This window comes from Phocoena sinus, chromosome 20 (assembly GCF_008692025.1).
Source record: "Phocoena sinus isolate mPhoSin1 chromosome 20, mPhoSin1.pri, whole genome shotgun sequence".
NCBI lineage: Eukaryota > Metazoa > Chordata > Mammalia > Artiodactyla > Phocoenidae > Phocoena > Phocoena sinus.
Window position 1 is genome coordinate 58,674,479 of NC_045782.1, and position 25,909 is coordinate 58,700,387.

Here is a 25,909-nt window from a genome sequence, read left to right on the forward strand (position 1 = left end):
TGCACGTGCTCAGGAAAGGCCAGAAAAGTTCTCACCTCTGGCTGATCTGGAGGCTGGAGAAGCAGGAAGTTAAAGCTGAAGCAGAGGTAGCTGTAAACTGCCTGGCCGAGTACGGAAGGTGTGCGCAAATACACGTACACACAGATGCCTCTGCAAAAACTGGGCAATGTTTTTGGAATGGGGTGGTTAAGGAAACCTCTGGGCAATGACCAGTTGATCATTAAGCCCATGGAAGAAAAACTTCAGAGGCCACACATGACAAATACTGACTTTAAAAAATTAGTTCAAAATTTAAAATTTTGAAAAATTAGTTCAGAAAAATCACTGAACAAACAAATGACAACAAAATCAAAAGGCAAAAGGATGAGAAAAGACATTCCATGCAAATGGTAACCAAAAGAGAGCTGGGGTGGCTATACAAATATCAGAAAAAAACATACTTGAAGACAAAAATTGTTATGAGAGAGAAAGGATATCATATAATGATAAAAGGTAGACAAGGAGATTTAACAATTATAAACATACGTAAACCTAAGGACAGAACCCCAAAATACATGAAGCATAAACTGACAGAATTAAAAGGAGAACTACACAATTCAACAATAATATTTGGAGACTTCAACATCCTACTTTTGATAATGGATATAAAACCTAGACAGCAGACCCAAAGGAAAGAGAAAATTTGAACAATATAAACCAAATAGACCTAACATATCTATAGAACATGCCACCCAACGAGAGTAAGATATACATTCTTCCCCAGTGTACCTGAAACATTCTCCAGGATAGGCCATACAACAAGTCTCAATAAATGTTAAAAGATTAGAATTATACAAAGTAAGTTCCCCAACCACATGGAGTGAAATTAGAAATCAATAACAGAAGGAAATTTGGAAAACTCACGCCGGAAATGCTTGTCTTCCTCTAATTTTGCCAAAAATGTACCCTAAACATGATACTAGAAGTTCTGGCCAGGCAATTAGGCAAGAAAAAGAAATAAAAGACATCTAGATTGGAAGGAAAGAACAAAACTATATTTGCAGATGACATTATCTTCTACATAAAAAATCCTAAGGTATTCACACACAAAAAATCTATTAGAGCTAATAAAGAGTTCTGCAAGTTTGCAGATATACAATCAATTGCACTTCTAAACACTAGCAGTGAACAATCCAAAAAATGAAACTAAGAAAACAATTCCATGTACCATAGCACAAAAAATAATATGATACTTTGGAATAAATTTAACAAAAGAAGTGTAAGACTTATAATTGGAAAACTACAAAATACTGTTGAAAGAAATTTTAAAAGACCTAAATAAGTGGAAAGGTACCATGTTCAGGAACCAGAAGACTTTATATTGTTAAGATGGCAATACTTCCCAAGTTAATCTACAAATTTAATGCAATCCCTTTTAAAATCCCAGCTAGATTTTTTTTTGCAGAAACTGACAAACTAACCCTAAATTCCATATGGTAATTCAAGGGACCCAGAATAGCCAAAACAATCTTGAAACAGAAAAACAAAGTACCAAAGACTCATACTTCCAAATACAGAACTCACTACAAAGCTACAGTATACAAGCCAGCATGGTATTGCATAAGGACATATATAGATCAAGGAAGAGAATTTAGAGTCCAGAAATAAACCCATAGGTCTGTGGTCAGTTGATTTTTTGACAAGGTTGCCAAGACCATAAAATGGAGAAAGAATGGTCTTTTCAATAAATAGTGCAAAGAAAACTGAACCACATGCAAAATAATGAATTAGACACATACCTCATAAAATGTACAAAAATTAACTCAAAATGGATCAAAGAATTAAATGTAAGAACTAAAACTAGGAAAGGTAGATGTAAATCTTTGTGATCTTGGATTAGACAACAGTTTCTCAGACATGACACCAGAAGCAGAACGGCCAAAGAGAAAACAGATAAATTGGACCTTATCTAAATTAAAAACTTTTGTGCATCAAAGGATACTCTCAAGAGGGGGAAAAGACAGTCCACAAAATGAGAGAAAATATTGCAAATTATATGTGATAAGAAGGAGCCAATCAATGATGAGCCAATCAATGAATACTGGAACAATTTGAACAAATTACCTCCAAAACCCTACAAATAAGATATAGAAGCTTCCCTATGAAACTTGACTTTTTAATCAGCATCTGTAGCAGAAAATTTGCAAAACATGAATAAATTATTTCTAAAGCCTTTAGAAATCATTAAGGAACTGACAAAATGAAGCTAATGTCAAAAAAATATTTTTCATATCTCAAAATTCAAAATGTTTACCCTGCTTTAAGAAGACATCTGTGATTGATAATGACCACACAAGCTTTACACATTCTTACCTTTAATCACTGTAAGCTTAACAGGAACAGCTAGACAACATTTTTATAGTCCACACCGAATGTACCGTTTTTGAAATTTTATAACCTAGAATTACTAAGATTTTTATATCAGTGAATGTCCATAAAGATGCTCTTTAGCAATACCAAAGTATAATTCAGTTTACCCTAGATTGCTTAGTTTAGCAGAGTCAATTCTACGTTGAAGACTGCAAATTCTGATATTTGGGAATCAGTGTCATTGTGTATTAACTGCCCCAGTCTAAGAAAGCGCCAGGATGAACGACAGGAGAAAGAGCACAGCCCCTGCAACTGACCACTGGCTGAGAAAACCAACATCTATGGAAAACCTTAATGAACAAATTTGTAATTAACAAATATAATGTAAGTAAAAAGGTGAGCCACTAAAAACCATTTCCCCAGATCAGACAGGATGAAGCTTCTTGAATGAATAGCCTCTTCAAGTCAGTCAGATGTTAAGTGTTCTAAAACAGCAATAAAAGGCTTCAGGTTGTAACAATGACCATTCTACAAAGCCTGAAATAGCATAATAAAAGGGGAAAATTAAAATAAGTTCCAAGAACAGCCTCAGGTAAATCAATGAAATTAGAACACTCCACTCCCTCATCACATCATACACAAAAATATACTCAAAATGGTTTAAAGACCTAAATATAAGACATGGCACCAAACAACTCCTAGAAGAGAACACAGCCAAACATTTTTGGATATAAACCACAGCAGTATATTCTCAGACCAATCTCTCAAGGCAAAAGAAATAAAAGCAAAAATAAACAAGTGGGACCTAATCAAACTTAAAAGCTTTTGCACAGCAAAGGAAACCATCAACAAAACGAAAAGACAACCTAAGGAATGGAAAAAAAATATTTGCAAACGACCTGACCAACAAGGGGTTAACTTCCAAAATACACAAATGGCTCATACAACTCAGTATCAAGAAAACAAACAACCCAATCAAAAAATGGGCAGAAGACCTAAATAGACACTTCTCTAAAGAAGACATACGGATGGCCAAAAAGCACACGAGAAGATGCTCAACATTGCTAATTATTAGAGAAATGCAAATCAAACCCACAGTGAGGTATCACCTCACACTGGTCAGATTGGCCATCAGCAAAAAGTCTACAAATAATGAATATGCTGGAGAGGGTGTGGAGATACAGTTACCCTCCCACACTGTTTGTGGGAATGTAAGTTGGTGCAGCCACTGTGGAAAACAGTATGGAGGTTCTTTAAGAAACTAAAAACAGAGCTACCATATGATTTAGCAATTTCACTCCTGGGCATATATCCAGAAAAGACAAATACTCTAATTTGAAAAGATACATGCACCCCCAGTTTTCATAGCAGCACTGTTTACAATAGCCAAGACACGGAAACAACCTAAGTGTCAATCAACAGATGAACGGATAAAGAAGATGCGGTGTATATATATATATATACACACACACACACACACACACATACATACACATACCTACATGCACACACACACACATACACACACACCTATACACACACCTACATGCACACAATGAAATATTTCTCAGACATAAAAAAGAACGAAATATTGCCATTTGTAGCAACATGGATGGACCTAGAGAATATCATACTAGGTGAAGTCAGACAGAGAAAGACAAATATCCCATGGTACCACTTACATGTGGAATCTACAAAATAATACAGATGAATCTACATACAAAACAGAAACAGACACACAGACATAGAAAATAAACTTATGGTTTACCAAAAGGGAAAGGGAGAGGGGGAAGGGATAAATTGGGAGTATGGGATTAACCGATACAGAATACTATAAATAAAACAGATAAGCAACAAAGATTTGCTGTATAACAGGGAATAGTATTCAATACCTCATAATAACCTACAATGGAAAATAACCTGAAAAAATATATATATAACTGAATCACTTTGCTGTACACCTGAAACTAACACAATACTGTAAACCAACTAGACTTCAATAAAAAAATAAACAACTCTTTAAAATGAAGCTGAAAAATAAACAAGTTGCAAGAAAATATTATCTTTACAAGACTATTAAATATAGTTAAGATCTGTCCACCGTCACCATCAAACCAACAAATATTGATCTTTTTCACAATCAACGATCCTGAAAGGAGAAGCGCAGAAGAAAGACATTTTACCTCTTCTAAGCTGGGGAGCGAAGAGGACGACACCGTGCGAGCCGACAGCGGGTGGAAGGGCTCTTGGCTGACAGCAGGCTGATGGCTCTGCATGTGCACAAAAGGGGTCTGCGGTGGCCTGGGCGGCAGTGGAGGTAGGCCATAGGGAAAACCCGGCCCCATCAGGCGATTCTGCTGTAAGCTGGCAAAAGTCCATGCTCCATCAGGTGCCAGGCATTTCAAGGGAGGAGGGGCGAGGTGTTCAGACGGCAACGAGAAAGGCGAATTGAACAGCTGCGGCGGCAGGCGCTGTGGAAATGCTGGGTTGCTGGCTACTTCGAGGTCTCTGCTGCTGTCACTGAAGTTGGAAAAGTGGGTACTGTGGTCTGCACTGGACGGGGGCGAGGGGACTGCTGGTGGGCTCCTGGTCTGAATTTGTCTATATTGCAAAAGTCTTGATTGAGGTGGCGGCATCTCAGCCAGTTCCCGTGTTTCACTTTGATCACGATTAGACAGTTCTCTGATTAAGTCTTGAAACCTACATAAGGATGATGAAATATGAGGAGGAGAAAACAAAAGAAAAGCTTCATCACATTAAGGAGAGCTTAATCAACTACATGTGTAATTTTTACAAACAACAGCATACTATTTAATCAGAACTAACGTTAATTCATCTCAAGAGCAGGAAGCATTAACACTCATAGGTGTTGAACTGAAGACGCTAAATATGCCCAAGTATCTGATTTCTCTCTTTTCCCTTGGTGGTAAAAACAGCTGTCCTGGTCTTTACATGCCTTTGGCAACTAATGGCTATAAAACGTCACCATAATGGTGGATCTTATTCAGAAGGGATTAGGAAACACTTCAATGCATTCACATGACACCATAAAAACAAGTTTAGAATGAGGACTGAACACTCAAACACCTATACTTAAAAGACGGTAGAATTTCGTGCTACTAGAAAAAAAACATATTGATGATAAATTTATAATTTTTAACTTTTGACCTCTAATTTAATCCTGTCCTCTTTGCATTCTTTGCATTATGACTGAGTATGAAAAAACCACGCACAGTGATGGTACGTTTCTTTCAGAAGGACTGCAAAGCAAGAGGCCACATTAACTTACGAGCCACAGCGGGTCGTCCATGCCTAGATTTTCAGAAGAGTTACTTCTCAAAAGATGCTCTATATTTTAGAGTCAATCGACAGAACTGTGGAGCAATGTACCTAGAAGGCCGGCATCCAATTTCTTTGGGACAATATTCCAGTCTGAGGCTAAAAGGACACCACTCAAGAAGGAAAACAGTAGGGGCTCGTGTCAGTCTGCTGGGATACCTTGAGTCAGCTGTTTCTGCTTCATCTTCGGCACTGCTGGGGAGCTTCCAGTCTGCTCTCACTGGTGGCTGATGTAATCCAATGGGCGGCTGGGGAAGATGCTGGAGGTGAGGGTGAGGGTGAGGATGGTGATGGTGTGGGTAAGGAACACTGCCCTGGCTGAGATAGGCGTGATGCTCACTCCACTGCTGGAGCCGCGCCTGCTGCTGCCGTAATGCTTCCAGGGCCACACTCCCATGCACACGATCTGTAGAAACATTGGTGCGAAGTTTACGTTTTCAGCATTTCGGGTTTCAAGTTAATTCTTTCAAGAGTTTTTACAACCAGATATTCTCCAGAAAGAAACGGCTACAATTTGAGTTTTGGAGAAAGCATATGTTTTCTAAACTTGCCAGTGATTCACGTTATGGGGATGATGATGATTCTTCCTTACCTACATACGACATAACCTGACATCAACTGGACGCTTAGTATTATATAGCATTTGGAACTAGATTCTGATTACCACACTAACTGATTGATTCTTTTGCTGGCGTTACTTGAAGAAATGAATCAATCCTGATTCAAGAAATATTGTACAGCAATGTCATTTGAGTAAATCATCTCTGAACTTGTCACATCCAGCAGCGATCAGAGAACTTACCTAAAGCCTCTCCTACAGGCAGTCCTGGGGGGTTCTCATCAGCGAAGTTATTCAGATGTGAAGGAAGAATGGGGCCGGGCTGCGCAATGGCTCGCAGAGGACTGTGGCCCCCCTGCAGCATGGGAGGGGGCTGCTGCTCAGGAAGTGCAGCCTCTGCAGGAGGGGACTGTGGTCGATGAGAAACCGGAGTATTAAAAAAAGCACTGTTGGGGCCTGCCTGACAGGCAGCAGAAAGCTGAGGAGGCGGCTGACCCAGCGGATTCTGCTGCGGGACTCCCTGATTCGGGTGGGGCGGCATCTGATTTGGTTGTTCAGGCAAATTATTCTGCTGCTGACTTGACAAGGCGTGCTGCTGTGGAATTGCAAACGGTGGTCTTGGCAGCTGGGGAAGTGGATGAAAATGGCGACTGGGCACTGCATACTGTGCATGGGGAGCAGGAACAGGGAGACTTATGTGTCTTGGGTTGAGATTGTCTTTGCGATGAAATTTGGGATAAACAACACCAGGACGTGATTCAGGACTTCTGTTCTGTGGATTTGATTCCAAATCCAACTAAAAAAAGAAGAAGTATTTTTTTAGCTGAGGAAGATCTAAGTCCTGTGGTTCACCGCCTTTTCCCACCCCTAGCACATCTAAAAGATATGATCCATTCTTATCTGTAATAGCAGGAGCGCTGGGGGCCCAATAAATCACTTTCTGACAATCAAATGAGGGAATATTCTTTAAATTAGGAACGATGAAACAGAAAAAAACCCACATATTAAATGTGAGTCACAAGGAAAGATACTACTATTTTATTAGCATATCCACTTTAATTCCTTTAAAAACATTATTTTTATTTTCACACTTTCTTCCTTGGAAAGATAACCATTTACTTCCTTCTGATATAAATCATTAAAATGTGTTCTTTCCTTCTGATTTTATTGTTTTTGTACATCTCTTCCTCAAACGTATCTATATTAATATAAAAAAAGTCTCAGTCTAAATAACTTTGAAGTGAACAACAAAAAAAGTACTATATCGCCTTTGCATTAAAAGCTTGGCTGTCAATTTTTGCCATTATTCCTTCAACAAACACTTACTGAGGGCCTACCAAGGACACTGTGCCTGGGGCTGGAGATAAAAAAACAGTCAGACTCAGTCTGTAGCCCCAGGAGTGCAGAGCGGGGGTTGGCAAACTACGACCCCCAGGCCACTTCCAGTCCACCGGATTTCTGTGCATAAAGTGTTACTGGAACACAGCCACAGTTGTGCAAATTGACACACTATCTACAGCTGCTTCCTCACTACAATGGCAGAGGTGAGCGGCTGCAACAGAAACCACATGGCCCACAAAGCCTGAAAATTTAGTATCGGGCCTTTCACACAACAAGTCTGCTAAGCTCTAAGCTCTGGCTTAGAGTCCAGTAGAGGATACCAACATGTAAACATAACATTAGAGGTGTTGTAAGAGGACGTGAGATGACATCCTGGAGCCTGAGAAAATTAAAGGTGACTTCATGGAGATAATGATAATCTTGCATAAAAAGCTGGAGTTTTTTTTATCTAGTATGAGGGAAGTACATACTAGATAAAAGTAATAACAGCTTATACACTGAAGCAGATTTGAGACGAGAAGTTCTGTGCACATAGAGCTACAACTGGACTTACATGCGAATCTTCCCCTTCTTGAAATCAGATGAAACTGCAGAAGCCCAATTACACGAGACCCTGAATGAGTCAATACTGAGAATAAACATGTTCTTAATCCTGTAAACTGTGGCAAGCTACCAAAGGTTTTTAAGCTAGGGAGTGCTGTCATCCTTCTGAAACACAAGTCTGATCTTAAGTGACATGAAACTGACCACTCTCAAGAAGACAGAACAAGCAGTTTGTTCCTGCATTGAAGCTGGGGTAACCCGGCAACCAAGCTATTGCCACAGATGGCTGCGATGTGCCAATGATGCCCCAAGAGCATCCTCATGTCTAGCTCAAATGGACCAACGTTAAATCTGGCCAATAAGACCCTGAAGACTACTGGGTATGTATAAATTATCTCAGAAATGAAATGAGATGGATGGTAACTCTGCTCCAGTCTTCCCAGGCAGCTGCAATGCCTGCTCTTCAACTGTCTCAGAACCTGATTAAGGCTCTGTATCAACAAACATTTTCCCCTATAAATCTTCATCTTTTTAATGACTGAAGCGACATTTCAGCTGAGATACACCTTTCTCCAGAAGATACTGTTGACAGGCACACGCTGATTGCATGAGGGTGACCATGATTAGATGTCAAGGTTGTGTCCGTGGATAAGCTGATGTTTCAATTGCCTTCTTCACTTCTGACTTTGAGCTGGACAAGAAGCTGGGCCAGTGTCGCAGAAATTTAGATCAAGACTGTGCTCCTCTACGGTACTACAACAGGCTAAGCAGGGGAGATGACTGTAAAGTCTGAAGGAGTCTGACTCTAATATTATCAGAATTAGATTCTCCTCTATTGCTTTCCTCTTAATCCTGAGTCAAGGAGAGCTAGGACATTTTCCCCCTAGGCCCCAGGACGAAGCATCAGGGTGGAAAAGAAAATGAAACATGTCTATCAGGTTGCCTAGTCCCCTAACAGGGAAAGACCACAACAGAAAATTTTAAAGAAAGACGTGAGAGACGTTTGGCTGTCTTGGCTTCAGCTGCTCTGACAGCACCTAAGACTCTCCCAGTTGGGTCTGTCCTAACCCTAATCCTGGTCCTCTGACTACCGGTGCTGCTGCTGTACCGCCTCACACGCCCTCTGCTTTCTCTCTGCACCCGTTCCCAAACACACAGGACGCCTACTCTCACTGCTGCTTCCCTCTTACTCTATCAGCAAGCTCCCCTGGCTGCCTAATTGGCACTGCAGCTCCTCCAGTGGGTACTGAGCCCTTCCAGTTGTATAAACTGTGAGTCAGGGCTGCTGATGAGGCATAAGTACCTGAAAACAGAGAACAGTTGCTTAAAGCCAGCCTGAGGTTGCAGATACAGATTTGGAAGTCACCATCAGGGAGCAAGTAATGGAAATTGTGGAATTGGACTAGTTTATGGTAAGAAAGCACAGAATGCAGAGAGAGTTATATGGGACCATGACAGAACCCTGGGAAACCCCAACTTAAGGCCTAGGGACAGATGGGAAGGGGTGGACAGGAAATTATAAAAGAGACAGAAGATCATGTAGCAAGAGTTGTGATAAGTAGAAATGTGTATCAAAGAAACCAAAAGAAACAAGATGGTCAAGAAGAAAGAGGTAGAAAATAGTGCCAAATACCAAAGAAAAGTCAAGTAAGGCTACAACTGAAGCATGTTCATAAGATTTGGTCACTTTGAGTTTTGTTTTGTTTTCCTTTGGCTGCACCACTTGCAGGATCTTAGTTCCCTAACCAGGGATCGAACCCAGGCCCATGGCAGGGAAAGTGCGGAGTCCTAACCACTGGACCGCCGGGGAAGTCCCTGGTCACTTTGAGCTCAACAGTTTTAGTGAAATGTTAAGGCCTAGTACTAGTCTGTGTTGGTTAAGGGACAAATAAGAGATGAGGGGGAAAAGGAGAAATTAGACAGTAGCTATATATAGGAAATAAAGGCCAAATAAAGTATCTTTTATAAAAACAGTCTATCAATCAATTTACTTACAGGCTGAGGAGGAAGAACGAGTAGCTGGAAAGAATCTGAAGATAAATGAAGAGAAGGGACAAGTTCTGTGAGGTGACCGGAAGAGGAGAGATAAGTCTTAATGGAAACTCTTCCTCTGAGATCGGTGATATAGAAGGATGTTCAAGGACACAGGAAAAGTGTGAGGACTAAAGTTCTGAGTTAAGAGCGTGAAATCCTGATGAATTTCACTCTAAGGCAAGGTCATCCCCTGATCGTAAGAATAACAGGTAGGAGGTAAGCAGGCAACAGAAGAGCTGCTGAGAAAACTGGGCAAAGGGAGCCAGGCACGTACAAAAGAAATGGGGAGGCACCCCACAGGTTCCCTGAGATCAGAAAGCATGAGTTTCCAGTGGCACTAATTCAACCAATGATTTGATTTTCCCTCACTGGTTCACGAGCACAGAAGCAGAAAAAGCAGATGAACAAACAGGTTAAGAGTTAAGGATGCACGCAGCAGGTGTGACGAGAGGACAAGGTGAGGGACTTGAGGAAGTTAAGTCTTCCTTTCACACTATAACAGCTCTTCCCAATCTGAGATAATTTTTAGTAACACATCTATAGCTGTGTCTTCATTTATTACTTTATCATTGGAAGTCTCTGAATTCAAGTCTATTGCTAAATAACACAATTTGAAAAAAGTATTCTGATAAATAAAATAGCGTAGACAAAGAAAAGGTGGAGGGAGAGAGTGCAACATGACCCACCAGATCCTCATGAAACAACAAACATAAAAGATATACATAAAAAGGTAGATAATTTTCTTTAAAATACCAGGATTCCAAGATGATCAATCAAACTAACTCCATTAGAACAATGCATTCACTAAAGGTAAACCACATACCTGTTTTGATTCTGTAGGCTTTTTCTCTGGTGTCCGAATCTTATTAATTTCAGGTCCAGGATTATTTGTATCACTTTTACCTAAGAAAATATTTCAAAATTCTTATAAATTGTCTTCAGTAGATGTTACAAAATGCCAATGACTATCCAATATTCGACAAAGAAGCAGAATATTTTAAACATTTTTCAACAATTATTAATTATTACTGCTTGGGATTTGTTCTTAAATCTTCAGAGTTGCAATTTCTCTGCAAGAAAGAAAATTTATAAATGAAGCAAATCTCTCTGACAAGGCAAAAACTTAATAAGGGAATAACCTTAAAATATCAACTAACTCCAAAGATAACTGCCCATTCTCCAGGAATTTACAGCCTCGTTTTCTTAAACTAGACATAGAAAAGGCCTATTTATAAAGGTTTACTACTTTGGCCATTTACGAATGCAAAAATCCAAATAATGCGTCAATGTAATTTAGTAAAGGAATCTAAACTAAATAAAGATATTCTGAAAAGAATGCAGTTATACTTTTAAAAGTAACAGATATCAAACTAAATATAAGTGGATGACAAACATTAAAGGAAGCAATATTACGGTTAAAAAAATCACAATTATAATAGACAATGCTAGTTCCACACGTGAAAGGCTTTTAATCTATAAGAACTAACTACTGGATATTTTAAATCCCTTGAAAGAATCCTTAATTTGGGTTCTTCCTTGAAAACATTCTTTTAAGAATGCCACTGGAACTTTGTGCCAGAATAGCCTTACTACTAAACTTTAAGAAATGAAAACTACAATGTCTGAGATGAAAAATACACTGGATGGAATTAGCAGACGTTTAGACACTGCAGAAGAGAAACGTGGTGAACTTGAAGGCATAGCAATAGAAACAATGCAAGTGAAACACAAAAAGAAAAAAGAATTTTTTAAAAGATGAAAAGAGCATCTGTGAACTGTGGGGTAACTTTAAGAAGCATAATAAATGGGTAGTTGGAATTCCTGAAGAGAAAAAGAGATGAGACAGAAACAATTTCTGAATAAAGGTCAAAAATTACCAAATTGATGAAAACTGTAAACCCACAGATACAAGAAGCTCAACAAACCACAAACACAAGAATCATGAAGAAAACTACACCAAGGAATATCATTTCATCATAAACAAATTACTAAAACCAGTATAAAAATAAGTTCTTAAAAGCAGTCAGAGAAAAAAGAGACATGTTATATGCAGAAAAGCAAAGATAAGGATGACATCAGATTTCTCACTAAAAATAATGTAAGCAAGAAAACAGCAGAGTAACATCATTAAAATACTGAAAGATAAAAACTATCAACCAAGACTCTATACTCTGTAAATAAAAACATTTTCAGACATACAAATGCTGAAAGAATTCACTGCCAGCAGACCTGAACTACAAGGAATGTTAAAAGAAGTCCTTCGGGCAGAAGAAAAATTACTGAAATAGAAACATGAATATACAGAAAGAAATCAAGATTACCAGAGTTACTAACTACATGGATAGATATAAAAGATTATTTTTCTTGTTATTTAAAACTCTTCAAAAAGATACTTGGCTCTTTAAATGAAAATAACAATGGTTGAGGCTTATAACATAGGAAAAGTAAAATAAATGCATGATAACAACAGATAAAGACCAGAAGAGGAAAACCTGAAATACTCTGAGGTTCCTTTTCTGTACCTAAGTGGTAAAACATAAATGGGAAAGTAAACAGTGTTAAGTTAAAGAACTCTCAGAATGGGAGAAAATATTTACAAAGGAAGCAACCAACAAAGGATTAATCTCCAAAATATACAAGCAGCTCAATATCAAAAAAACAAACAACCCAATCCAAAAATGGGCAGAAGACCTAAATAGACATTTCTCCAAAAAAGATACACAGATTGCTAACAAACACATGAAAGGACGCTCAACATCACTAATCATTAGAGAAATGCAAATCAAAACTACAATGAGGTATCACCTCACACTGGTCAGAATGGCCATCAGCAAAAAATCTACAACAATAAATGCTGGAGAGGGTGTGGAGAAACAGGAACCTTCATACACTGTTGATGGGAATGTAAATTGATACAGCCACTATGGAGAACAGTATGGAGGTTCCTTAAAGAACTAAAAATAGAATTACCATAGGACCCAGCAATCCCACTCCTGGGCATATACCCTGAGAAAACCATAATTCAAAAAGAGTCATGTACCACAATGTTCATTGCAGCACTAATTACAATAGCCAGAACATGGAAGCAACCTAAGTGTCTAACGACAGATGAATGGATAAAGAAGATGTGGCACATATATACAATGGAGTATTACTCAGCCATAGAAGGAAACGAAACTGAGTTATTTGTACTGAGGTGGATGGACCTAGAGTTTGTCATACACAGTGAAGTAAGTCAGAAAGAGAAAAACAAATACCATATGCTAACACAAATATATGGAATCTAAAAAAAAAAGGTTCTGATGAACCTAGGGGTAGGACAGGAATAAAGATGCAGGCATAGAGAATGGACTTGAGGACACGGGGAGGGGGAAGGGTAAGCTGGGATGAAGTGAGAGAGTGCCATGGACATATATACACTACCAAATGTAAAACAGATAGCTACTGGGAAGCAGCCGCATAGCACAGGGAGATCAGCTCGGTGCTTTGTAACCACCTAGAGGGGTGGGATAGGGAGGGTGGGAGGGAGATGCAAGAGGGAGGGGATACGGGGATATATGTATATGTACAGCTGATTCACTTTGTCATACAGCAGAAACTAACACACCATTGTAAAACAATTATACTCCAATAAAGATGTTTAAAAAAAAAAGATACCCCACATCCAAAGACAAAGGCGACGCCGCAATGAGACAGTTGGAGGGGTGCAATCACAATAAAATCAAATCCCATGACCACTGGGTGGGTGACTCACAAACTGGAGACCATTTACACCACAGAAGTCCATCCACTGGAGTGAAGGTTCTGAGCCCCACGTCAGGCTTCCCAAACTGGGGGTCCGGCAATGGGAGGAGGAATTCCTAGAGAATCAGGCTTTGAAGCCTAGTGGGATTTGACTGCAAGACTTCGACAGGACTGGGGGAAAGAGAGACTCCACACTTGGAGGGCACACACAAAGCAGTATGTGCATCGGGACCCAGGGGAAGGAGCAGTGACCCCACAGGAGACTGAACCAGACCTACCTGTTAGTGTTGGAGGGGCTCCTGCAGAGGCAGGGGGTGGCTATGGCTCACTGTGGGGACAAGGACACTGGCCAGCAGAAGTTCTGGGAAGTACTCCTTGGCACGAGCCCTCCCAGAGTCCACCATTAGCCTTGCCAAAGAGCCAGTAGGCTCCAGTGCTGGGTCGCCTCAGGCTGAACAACCAACAGGGAGGGAACCCAACCCCACCCATCAGCAGACAAGTGGATTAAAGTTTTACTGAGCTCTGCCCACCAGAGCAACACCCAGCTCTACCCACCACCAGTCTCTCCCATCAGGAAGCTTGCACAAGCCTCTTAGATAGCCTCATCCACCAGAGGGCAGACAGCAGAAGCAAGAAGAACTACAATTCTGCAACCTGTGGAGGGAGAACCATATTCACAGAAAGACAGACAAAATGAAAAGGCAGAGGACTATGTACCAGATGAAGAAACAAGATAAAACCCCAGAAAAAAAAAAAAAAAAAAAAAAAAAAAAAAAAAAAAAAACCCCAGAAAAACAACTAAATGAAGTGGAGATAGGCAACCTTCCAGAAAAAGAATTCAGAATAATGATAGTGAAGATGATCCAGGACCTCGGAAAAAGAATGGAGGCAAAGATCAAGAAGATGTAAGAAATGTTTAACAAAGACCTGGACGAATTAAAGAACAAACAAACAGAGACGAACAACACAATAACTGAAATGAAAACTACACTACAAGGAATCAATAGCAGAATAACTGAGGCAGAAGAACGGATAAGTGACCTGGAAGACAGAATTGTGGAATTCACTGCCATGCAAGAGAATAAAGAAAAAAAGAATGAAAAGAAATGAAGACAGCCAGAGACCTCTGGGACAACATTAAACACAACAACATTCCCATTATAGGGGTCCCAGAAGGAGAAGAGAGAGAGAAAGGACCCGAAAAAATATCTGAAGAGATTACAGTCGAAAACTTCCCTAACATGGTAAAGGAAATAGCCACCCAAGTCCAGGAAGTGCAAAGAGTCCCAGACAGGATAAACCCAAGGAGAAATACAACGAGATACATAGTAATAAAATTGACAAAAATTAAAGACAAAGAAAAATTATTGAAAGCAACAAGGGAAAAACGACAAAACGACAAATAACATACAAGGGAACTCCCATGAGGTTAACACCTGATTTCTCAGCAGAAACTCTACAACCCAGAAAGGAGTGGCATGATATAGTTAAAGTGATCAAAGGGAAGAACCTACAACCAAGATTACTCTACAGGGCAAGGATCTCATTCAGATTTGATGGAGAAATCAAAAGCTTTATAGACAAGCAAAAGCTAAGAGAATTCAGCACCAACAAACCAGCTCTACAACAAATGCTAAAGGAACTTCTCTAAGTGGGAAACACAAGAGAAGAAAAGGACCTACAAAAACAAACCCATAACAATTAAGAAAATGGTGATAGGAACATATATATTGATAATTACCTTAAACGTGAATGGATTAAATGCTCCAACCAAAAGACACAGGCTCGCTGAATAGATACAGGAACAAGACCCATACATATGCTGTCTACAAGAGACCCACTTCAGACCTAGGGCCACATACAGACTGAAAGGGAGGGGATGGAAAAGGATATTCCATGCAAATGGAAATCAAAAGAAAGCTGGAGTAGCAATATTCATACCAGATAAAATAGACTTTAAATAAAGAATGTTACAAGAGACAAGGAAGGACACTACATAATGATCAAGGGATCAATCCAAGAAGAAGATATAACAATTATATATGCACCCAACATGGGAGCACCTCAATACATAAGGCAACTGCTAACAGGTATAAAAGAGGAAATCGACAGTAAAACAGTAATAGTGAGGGACATTAACACTTCACTTGCACCAATGGACAGATCATCCAGACAGAAAATTAATAAGGAAACACAAGCTTTAAATGACACAATAGACCAGACAAATTTAATTGATATTTATAGGACATTCCATCCAAAAACAGCAGATTACACTTTCTTCTTACGTGCATATGGAACATTCTCCAGGATAGATCACATCTTGGGTCACAAATCAAGCCTCAGTAAATTTAAGCAAACTGAAATCATATCAAGCATCTTTTCCAACCACAACGCCATGAGATTAGAAACCAATTACAGGGAAAAAAAATGAAAAAAAACGCAAACACATGGAGGCTAAACAATACGTTATTAAATAACCAAGAGATCACCGAAGAAATCAAAGAGGAAATTAAAAAAATACCTAAAGACAAATGACCATGAAAACACAATGATCCAAAACCTATGGGATGCAGCAAAAGTAGTTTTCAGAGGGAAGTTTATAGCAATACAAGCCTACCTCAAGAAACAAGAAAAATCTCAAATAAACAATCTAACCTTACACCTAAAGGAACTAGAAAAAGAAGAACAAACAAAACCCAAAGTTAGTAGAAGGAAAGAAATCATAAAGATCAGAGCAGAAATAAATGAAATAGAAACAAAGAAAACTATAGCACAGATCAATAAAACTAAAAATTGGTTCTCTGAGAAGATAAACAAAACTGATAAACCTTTAGCCAGACTCAACAAGAAAACGAGGGAGAGGACACAAATCAGTAAAATTAGAAATGAAAAAGGAGAAGTTACAATGGACACCGGAGAAATATAAAGCATCATAAGAGACTACTACAAGCAACTCTATGCCAGAAGAAACGGACAAATTCTTAGCAAGGTATAACCTTCTAAGACTGAACCAGGAAGAAATGGAAAATATGAACAGACCAATCACAAGCAAGTAATGAAATTGAAACTGTGATTAAAAATCTTCCAACAAACAAAAGTCCAGGACCAGACGGCTTCACAGGTGAATTCTATCAAACATTTAGAGAAGAGCTAACACCCATCCTTCTCAAACTCTTCCAAAAAACTGCAGAGGAAGGAACACTCCCAAACTCATTCTACGAGGCCACCATCACCCTGATACCAAAACCAGACAGAGATACTAAAGGAGAAGAAAATTACAGACCAATATCACTGATGAATATACATGCAAAAATCCTCAACAAAATATTAGCAAACAGAATCCAACAACACATTAAAAGGATCATACACCATGATCAAGTGGGATTTATCCCAAGGATGCAAGGATTCTTCAGTACACACAAATCAACTGATGTGATACACCATATTAACAAACTGAATAAAAAATATATGATCATCTCAATAGATGCAGAAAAAGCTTTTGACAAAATTCAACACATATTTATGATAAAAACTCTCCAGAAAGTGGGCAGAGAGGAAACCTACCTCAACATAATAAAGGCCATAGACGACAAACCCACAGCAAACATCATTCTCAATGGTGAAAAACTGAAAGCATTTCCTCTAAGATAATGAACATGACAAGGATGTCCATCCTTGCCAGTATTATTCAACATCGTTTTGGAAGTGCTAGCCACGGCAATCAGAGAAGAAAAAGAAATAAAAGGAATACAAATTGCAAAAGAAGTAAAACTGTCACTGTTTGCAGATGACATGATACTATACATAGAGAATCCTAAAGATGCCACCAGAAAACTACTAGAGTTAATCAATGAATTCGGTAAAGTTGCAGGATACAAAATTAATGCACAGAAATTGCTTGCATTCCTATACACTAACAACGAAAGATCAGAAAGAGAAATTAAGGGAACAATCCCATTCACCACTGAAACAAAAAGAACAAAATACCTAGGAATAAACCTACCTAAGGAGGTAAAAGACCTGTACTCAGAAAACTGTAAGACACTGATGAAAGAAATCAAAGATGACACAAACAGATGGAGAGGTATACCATGTTCTTGGGTTGGAAGAATCCATACTGTAAAAATGACTATACTACCCAAAGCAATCTACAGATTCAATGCAATCCCTATCAAATTACCAGTGGCATTTTTTACAGAACTAGAACAAAAAGTCTTAAAATTTGTAGGGAGACACAAAAGACCCTGAATAGCCAAAGCAGTCTTGAGGTAAAAAAACGGAGCTGGAGGAATCAGACTCCCTGACTTCAGACTATATTACAAAGCTACAGTAATCAAGACAGTATGGTACTGGCACAAAACCAGAAATATAGATCAATGGAACAGGATAGAAAGCCCAGAGATAAACCCACGCACCTATGGTCAACTAATCTACGACAAAGGAGGCAAGGATATACAATGGAGAAAAGACAGTCTCTTCAATAAGTGGTGCTGGGAAAACTGGACAGCTACATGTAAAAGAATGAAATTAGAACACTCCCTGACACCATACACAAAAATTAACTCAAAATGGATTAGAGACCTAAATGTAAGACCAGACATTATAAAACTCTTAGAGGAAGACATAGGCAGAACACTCTTTGACATAAATCACAGCAATATCTTTTTGAGATCTACCTCCTAGAGTAATGGAAATAAAAACAAAAATTAAAAAATGGGACCTAATGAAACTTAAAAGCTTTTGAATAGCAAAGGAAACTACAAACAAGACGAAAAGACAACCCTCAGAATGGGAGAAAATACTTGCAAAGGAATCAACAAAGGATTAATCTCCAAAATATATAAACAGCTCATGCAGCTCAATATTAAAAAAAACAAACAATCCAATCAAGAAATGGGCAGAAGACCTAAATAGACATTTCTCCAAAGAAGACATACAGATGGCCAAGAAGCACATGAAAAGCTGCTCAACATCACTAATTATTAGAGAAATGCAAGTCAAAACTACAATGAGGTATCACCTCACATCGGTTAGAATGGGCCTCATCAGAAAATCTACAAACCACAAATGCTGGAGAGGGTGTGGAGAAAAGGGAACCCTCTTGCACTGTTGGTGGGAATGCAAATTGATACAGCCACTATGGAGAACAGTATGGAAGTTCCTTAAAAAGCTAAAAATAGGGCTTCCCTGGTGGCACAGTGGTTGAGAGTCCACCTGCCGATGCAGGGGACACGGGTTCGTGCCCCAGTCCGGGAAAATCTCACATACCACGGAGCGGCTGGGCCCATGAGCCATGGCCGCTGAGCCTGTGCATCTGGAGCCTGTTCTCCGCAACGGGAGTGGCCACAGCAGTGAGAGGTCCGCGTACCGCAAAAAACAAAACAAAACCAACTAAAAATAGAATTACCATATGACCCAGCAATCCCACTACTGAGCATAATATACCCAGAGAAAACCATAATACAAAAAGACACATGCACCACAATGTTCACTGCAGCACTATTAACAATAGCCAGGTCATGGAAGCAACCTAAATGCCCATCGACAGACAAATGGATGAAGAAGATGTAGTACATGTATGCAATGGAATATTACTCAACCATAAAAAGGAATGAAATTGCATCATTGGTAGAGACGTGGATGGATCCTGAGACTGTCACAAAGAGTGAAATAAGTCAGAAAGAGAAAAACAAATATCGTATATTAACACATATATGTGGAATGTAGAAAAATGGTACAGATGAACCGGTTTGCAGGGCAGAAATAGAGACACAGATGCAGAGAACAAATGTATGGACACCAAGGGGGGAAAGTGGCAGGGGTGGATGGTGGTGTGATGAATTGGGTGATTGGGATTGACATGTATACACTGATGTGTATAAAATTGATGACCAATAAGAACCTGCTATATAAAAAATAAATTAAATTTTAAAACTTTAAAGAAAAATAGATAAATACCAATTATATTTGGAGAATTCAATATTCTTCTCTCAATATTCTTTTTTTTCAACGTAGACAGAAAATCAGCAAAGATAAAGTAGACTTGAACAATCGTATCAACCAACTTGACCTATAGCACTAGAGCACTCCATTCTTCTCAAATGTACATGGAACATTTATAAAGATAGACCATATCCTGAGCCATAAAAGAAATCTCAATAAATTCAAAAGGATTCAAGTCATGCAAAATATGTTCCCTTACCACAGTGGAATTAAAACTAGGAATCAGTTAACAGAAAAATTCTTAGAAAATCCCCAATAACTCACCCAAACTCACCTTTCTAAATAATCCATGGATCTAATTTTAAGAGAAACTAGAAAGTGTACTGAACTGAATGAAATAAAAATAGAACACTGGAATTTTGTGGGATACACTACTGAGGAGGAAAATTCTAACACTAAGATACCTCTATTAATCTAAGCTTTTGCCTTAACAAAATAAGTGCAAGAGTTGTATTCTGAAAACTCTTTTTTTTAAAAGGCTGAAAGTAAAGACCTTAAAGAAGAGAGAGACACCGCGTTCATATAACAGAAGACTAAATATTAAGATGTCAGCTCTCCTCCAAATTGACCTACAGATTCCACACAATCCCAATCAAAATCCCAGCAGGCTTTTTTTTGTAGAAACTCGCGAGCTGATTCTAAAATGTATGTGGAAGTGCAAAGGACCTGGAATACACAATTTTGAAAAAGAAAAACAAAGTTGGAGGACTCATACTACCTGATTTGAAGACTTTTATGAAGCTACAGTAATCAACAGTATATTTGGCATGAACAAACATATGCATCAATAGAAGATGATAGAGACTTCACATAGGCAGTAAACTGATTTTCAACAAAGGTACCAAGTCATCTTAATGGAGGAAGGAGAGTATTTTCAACAAACGGTGTTAGAACAACTGAGCATACATATATGTAAAAACAAAACAAAATGAGAACAAAAGAACCCTTCAATTCTTACCTCACACCACATATAAAAATTAACTCAAAGGAGACCTAATATAAGAGCTAAGACTATGAAACGTCTAGAAAAAAACCCGGAAGATCTTTGTGATCTTGGATTAGGCAAAAAAAATTTGACGTTAACACCAAAAACATGACCCAAAGAAGAAGAAATTGGATAAACTGGACTTCATCAAAAAGGAAAACTTTTATTCTTTGAAAGATACTGTTAAGAAAATCAAAAGGCAAGCCATATCCTGGGAGAAAATATTTTCAAAACATATATCTAATTAAAGATTTGTATTCAGAATGTATACAGAACTCTTATAACTTCGTAAGACAAACCAATAAAAAAGTGGACAAAAGATACAGATAGACACTTCATCAAAGATATACAGGTGGCAAATAAGCCCAATGAAAAGATACTCAACATCATTAGTCATTAGGAACATGCAAATTAATACAACAATCAGATACTATCAGATACCCATAAGCAAGGGTAAAATTAAAAAGACTGACAATACCAAGTACTAATGAGAATGTGGAGCAACTGGAAATCTCACACATACCAGAAATGAAAGATGGTTTGGCCACTTTGGAAAACAGTATGGCAGTTTCTTATAAAGTTAACAAATGTGCTCAACAAGCTCAATCCTGGGTATTTACCCAAGAGAAATGAAAATATCTTCAATACGTATGTTCACAGCAGCTTTACTCATAAGAGCCAAAAATTAGAAATAATTAAGGATAGATAAAAACAACTGATGGAGAGGTAAAAAACACTGTGGTTCATCCATATAAGGGAATACTCATCAACAGCAACAAGGAACAAACAACTGACACAGACAACACAAATAAATCTCAAAAGCACTAAGCTAAGTGAACGAAGCCAGACACTATGATTCCATTTATATGACAAACTAGAGGAAAGACCAAGGTATAGGCACAAAAGTCAGATCAGTTGTTGCCCAGGGCTGGGGCTGGAGGAGGAAAGTGACTGCAAAGGGACAGGAGGGAGTTGTTTGAAATGTAAACACCCTGAATCTTGATACTGGTGGTGGCGAACAGCTCTGTGTACTTGTCAAAACACATCAAATTACATTCTAAAAGGGTGGATTTTACTCTATATAAATTATACCTCAATAAACCTGACTTTAAAAATTACACAGGGCAATTTTTCCTTATTTATAATTCTAGTAGACAAGAGACTACGATTTGCATAAGAAATAACTACTTTAAATAAACTATTGCCACAGTAGCATTAATGTTTAGTATGCTACAAAAATATTTTGGGTCAACAAAAATGTTTAACAGGAGAGGGTTTTCTGTCTCAGTTTTAAATGACTACCATTTAAAAAAAATCTAAATATTAACATTTTTCCAGGAAATTGATACCATCAATCGTAAGTGGTAGGTTACATCTAAGTTTTGTATCTGTGCACATATCTGTATCTTCTGGAGAGAGGATCCACAGTTTTTACATCAGATTCCTCCTCGAAAAGGCTTATAATCTATGAACGAGTTAACACTCGCACCGTTAAAGGAAGCTTATGCGTTGATACAACCTGGCATGTCGTCAGTTTAGGGGCACGAGGACAGCAGCAACTCACCGTTTCGACTCTGCTCATGTTGGTCCTTCTCCTGATGCTGGTTTTGCGTCTGCCCTATGCTGACAGGTGGGTGATGCCCAAGGCCATAAGGTATAGGAGACCCCCGCCCATGTGTCTGTAAGAGGTTCATATTGTAGGCCATGGCTGCCTGGTGTGTAATGATTCGAGGATCAACTGCAAACCTACCCTGGTATCCTGTCCATGGTACCTAGGTTATTATAAGAAATAAAATAATTGCTTTCAGTACATTTTGAAAGGCAAACTGCTATAGTGCTATTAATTAGGAAAGAGCAAACACACACAGAGATGTTAATTTTATCAAAATGAGTAACTACAAAATGAATGCTAATAGTACCAACTGGCAGAATGACTGCTATATCTCAACTGGCAAAAAAAAAAAAAAAAAAAAAAAAAGCTCCTTGAATCTTTAGTATGTAAGGGAAAACTGACCATTTCCCTTACACACTAGGTTAGGAAGAAATCAAGGACTTAAAATTGGTAATTATTCCTTGAGGCATCAAATCATTTTATAGTCTTGAATCATTTTCCCTCAGTATGAATGCATATATGTCACTGATTACCATGAAAACTGTCTTTTAAAGTCATAATTGCATAGATATACAGTTTAATAAACTTGAATAAGAGAACAGGGAAAAAATTTAAGAAAAAATTCAGTCTAAGGAGTCTCAACTCAAAAAATATGTATTACTATTTTATATGAATAACCAAATCATTTAATGTTCATTTACTGTAGGCAAAATTCAAACAGGTCATTAATTTAATTAATGCTTCTGATTAATTAAACCACAGAAACAGAAAATTTCTTTAGGTGTGTCAAAATATATAATCTCTGCATATTAATATAAAATGAATAAACACAATGACATCTGAGCTACCACCCCTATTATTTTATTATAATACAACTGTTAAATTCAGACTCTTAGAAATCTTTAAAAGTCTCTTTGACCTAGTAAAATGAAATATAAATCCCAAGGGGCTTACTATTTAAAGCAGATGATGTATAATGTTGCCAGGCTGTCTGGGAAGAAATAACTCAGCTAAAATGGAAAGTCTATGGGGAGTCGACATAAATGACATATTTCTTATTGACAGTTATTCTCACTGGCTGCCGGGATTGTGAACCACCATGACCAACATGGCTGAAAAATGTTGGCAGCCAGGCGTTTTTGCATTTTGGGGGTGTAGGCAGGGGTGCCAAAGATCCTTGACAATGATCACCTCTACCTGAAACTACAGTACTTATCTTAAATGAAGAAATATTTTCTAGGCTAAAATTCCTGAATTTGGAAATATTAGTAAACAGCAAATTTTTTTAATTACCAAAATACTCAAAAATCTTAAAGAAAAGAAAAATGAGTTTTAACATAAGATGGAAGCCCTCTAAAAATCTATAGTCTTAGAAATGATTTAATAATGTTTTTAAGTGCCAGTAGGATTTCATAAGGTGTGGAATTTCTCAGATAAATTTAGATCCAAGGGAGCTAGGCTAATCCAAACCTTTTTCCCTCCTCCAAAGAACTGTGTTTCTTAGGGTTAGTGAATTATATAAGAATGAAAAAGCAAAAGATAAAATAAAACATCACTTTACAAAACAAGAGTCCAATTTACTAGCTCTGTTAACTTTTGGCCCAATTTTCCCCAGTAAAAATACTTAATACAAAGGCTTTTCAATCAAAACACCCAATTTACAGATTTCTTCATAGCCACTGACAAAATAGTAACAAATTTTAAGCAACAATTCACATTTCTTTGGTCATAAGAGCTGCTTTGAATGAAAGAAGCTTACAGACATTGAAAACCAAAAAAAAAAGAAAAGAGAGAGACAGATTAGTAGAACACTATTTGGGATAGTCACTAAGTTAGCGAAGCCTATTTTATCTTATTCATTCAATAGAGAGTGTCTTAAACATCTACTTACAGGTAAAGGCACGGACATAACTACATTCCCTCCATAGACGGCAGGTACATAAAGAATACTTGTCCCAGTGTGAGGATCTATTCTTTGAACAGGGCTTGGAGATTTCCCCAAATTTGGGTGAGGTCCAAGAGGAGGTGGAGGGGTATATGCTCTAATAGGGTTGCCAATAAGCACAGAAGGATTGGGCTGAACTGAAAAACAAATAGAGAACGGATGCACTCAATAGCTGTACATATTCACGTAGACAAAAATAATTAAAATCATCCAACAGCAAAACACATTCCCCAGCTTTGCCATAAGGTACCTTATATTCAAAGAGTTATCAGTGTGAAAGAGTAGAGCATATTAAAAAAACAATCACTTTACCATATTTCCTAAAATTAGCTTGAGATATACAAAGTATTCCTTGTAAAAACTAGCATAATTTTAAATGTCTTGCAAGGAGCTGGAGATGTGTCCTTCAAGAGAGAAAACCATACAGTAAACATTCTTCTGAGACTAGAAAACGTAAACAATTCTTCAGAATAAAGTTTTGAGTTGCAACTGTAGCACAGCCACATACAAAACAGTTAAGCAGTTATTGTTTTAAGAGCATAATTCTGCAACATTTTAGATCACTTAAATAAACTTTATCTTGAAAATTTGTATACCCAACATTTGTAGGATATAAATATGTTCCAAAAACTTATGTTGCATAGGAGGCTTAAATGTTCATCCTCAAAACTTCTATATATATGTACCTTGGTACCTACAAAATCACCTCTTTTCAGAAATGACATATCAAAGCATTCAAAAGAACAGATGTGTTTAATAAAAGAGTTACATGAGCTCCAAAGTGTCAGAGTGTGTGTGTGTGTGTGTGTGTGTGTGTGTGTGTGTGTGTGTGTGTGTGTCCCTCTCCATCCTCCTCTTTCTAAATGATGAAATTTGGAATAAATGTCTTACATCATAAAAGCAAGTTTTCATAGGGCTAATTTTTCCACTTACCAATTCCATCATTCTGGAAATGATCATTCTGGATATGATGGAGGCTTTTCCCCTTTACAGAAAAACACAAATGTATAATAATTTAAACACACCTAATATTAAAGAACAAAAACCATTTTCCTCATTCCATGCAAAATAAATGTATATAGCAACAATTAAAATGTAAAGACTGTGAGTCTGTAATTAATAACCGTTAGAGGCCTTTGAGCCAACCTTCTTTTTAAACATTAAGTCAGGGACTCCCCTGGTGGTGCAGTGGCTTAGAATCCGCCTGCCAATGCAAGGGACATGGATTCGATCCCTGGTCTGGGAAGATCCCACATGCCGCAGAGCAACTAAGCCCATGCCCCACAAGTACTAAACCCACGCACCGCAACTACTGAAGCCTGTGTGCCTAGAGCCTGTCCTCCGCAACAAGAGAAGCCACCGCAATGAGAAGCCCGCGCACCACAATGAAGAGTAGCCCCCGCTTGCCTCAACTAGAGAAAGCCTGTGCACAGCAACGAAGACCCAGCACAGCCA

At 38.2% G+C, this 25,909-nt stretch overlaps 1 protein-coding gene across 7 annotated transcripts in view; it reads right to left on the reverse strand.

Moving 5' to 3' along the window:
* Window positions 1-25,909, reverse strand: part of HELZ (helicase with zinc finger) — a 150,454-nt gene that overhangs the window by 23,847 nt on the left and 100,698 nt on the right. For all 7 annotated transcript variants that reach the window (XM_032615780.1, XM_032615783.1, XM_032615778.1 and 4 more), the window contains 7 exons: window positions 25,388-25,439; window positions 24,401-24,591; window positions 22,462-22,669; window positions 10,989-11,068; window positions 6,491-7,043; window positions 5,848-6,094; window positions 4,533-5,049 (listed from right to left, as the gene is read on the reverse strand). In XM_032615780.1, coding sequence (XP_032471671.1) covers window positions 4,533-5,049; window positions 5,848-6,094; window positions 6,491-7,043; window positions 10,989-11,068; window positions 22,462-22,669; window positions 24,401-24,591; window positions 25,388-25,439 — 1,848 coding nt within the window. The remainder of the gene's footprint in view (window positions 1-4,532; window positions 5,050-5,847; window positions 6,095-6,490; window positions 7,044-10,988; window positions 11,069-22,461; window positions 22,670-24,400; window positions 24,592-25,387; window positions 25,440-25,909) is intronic.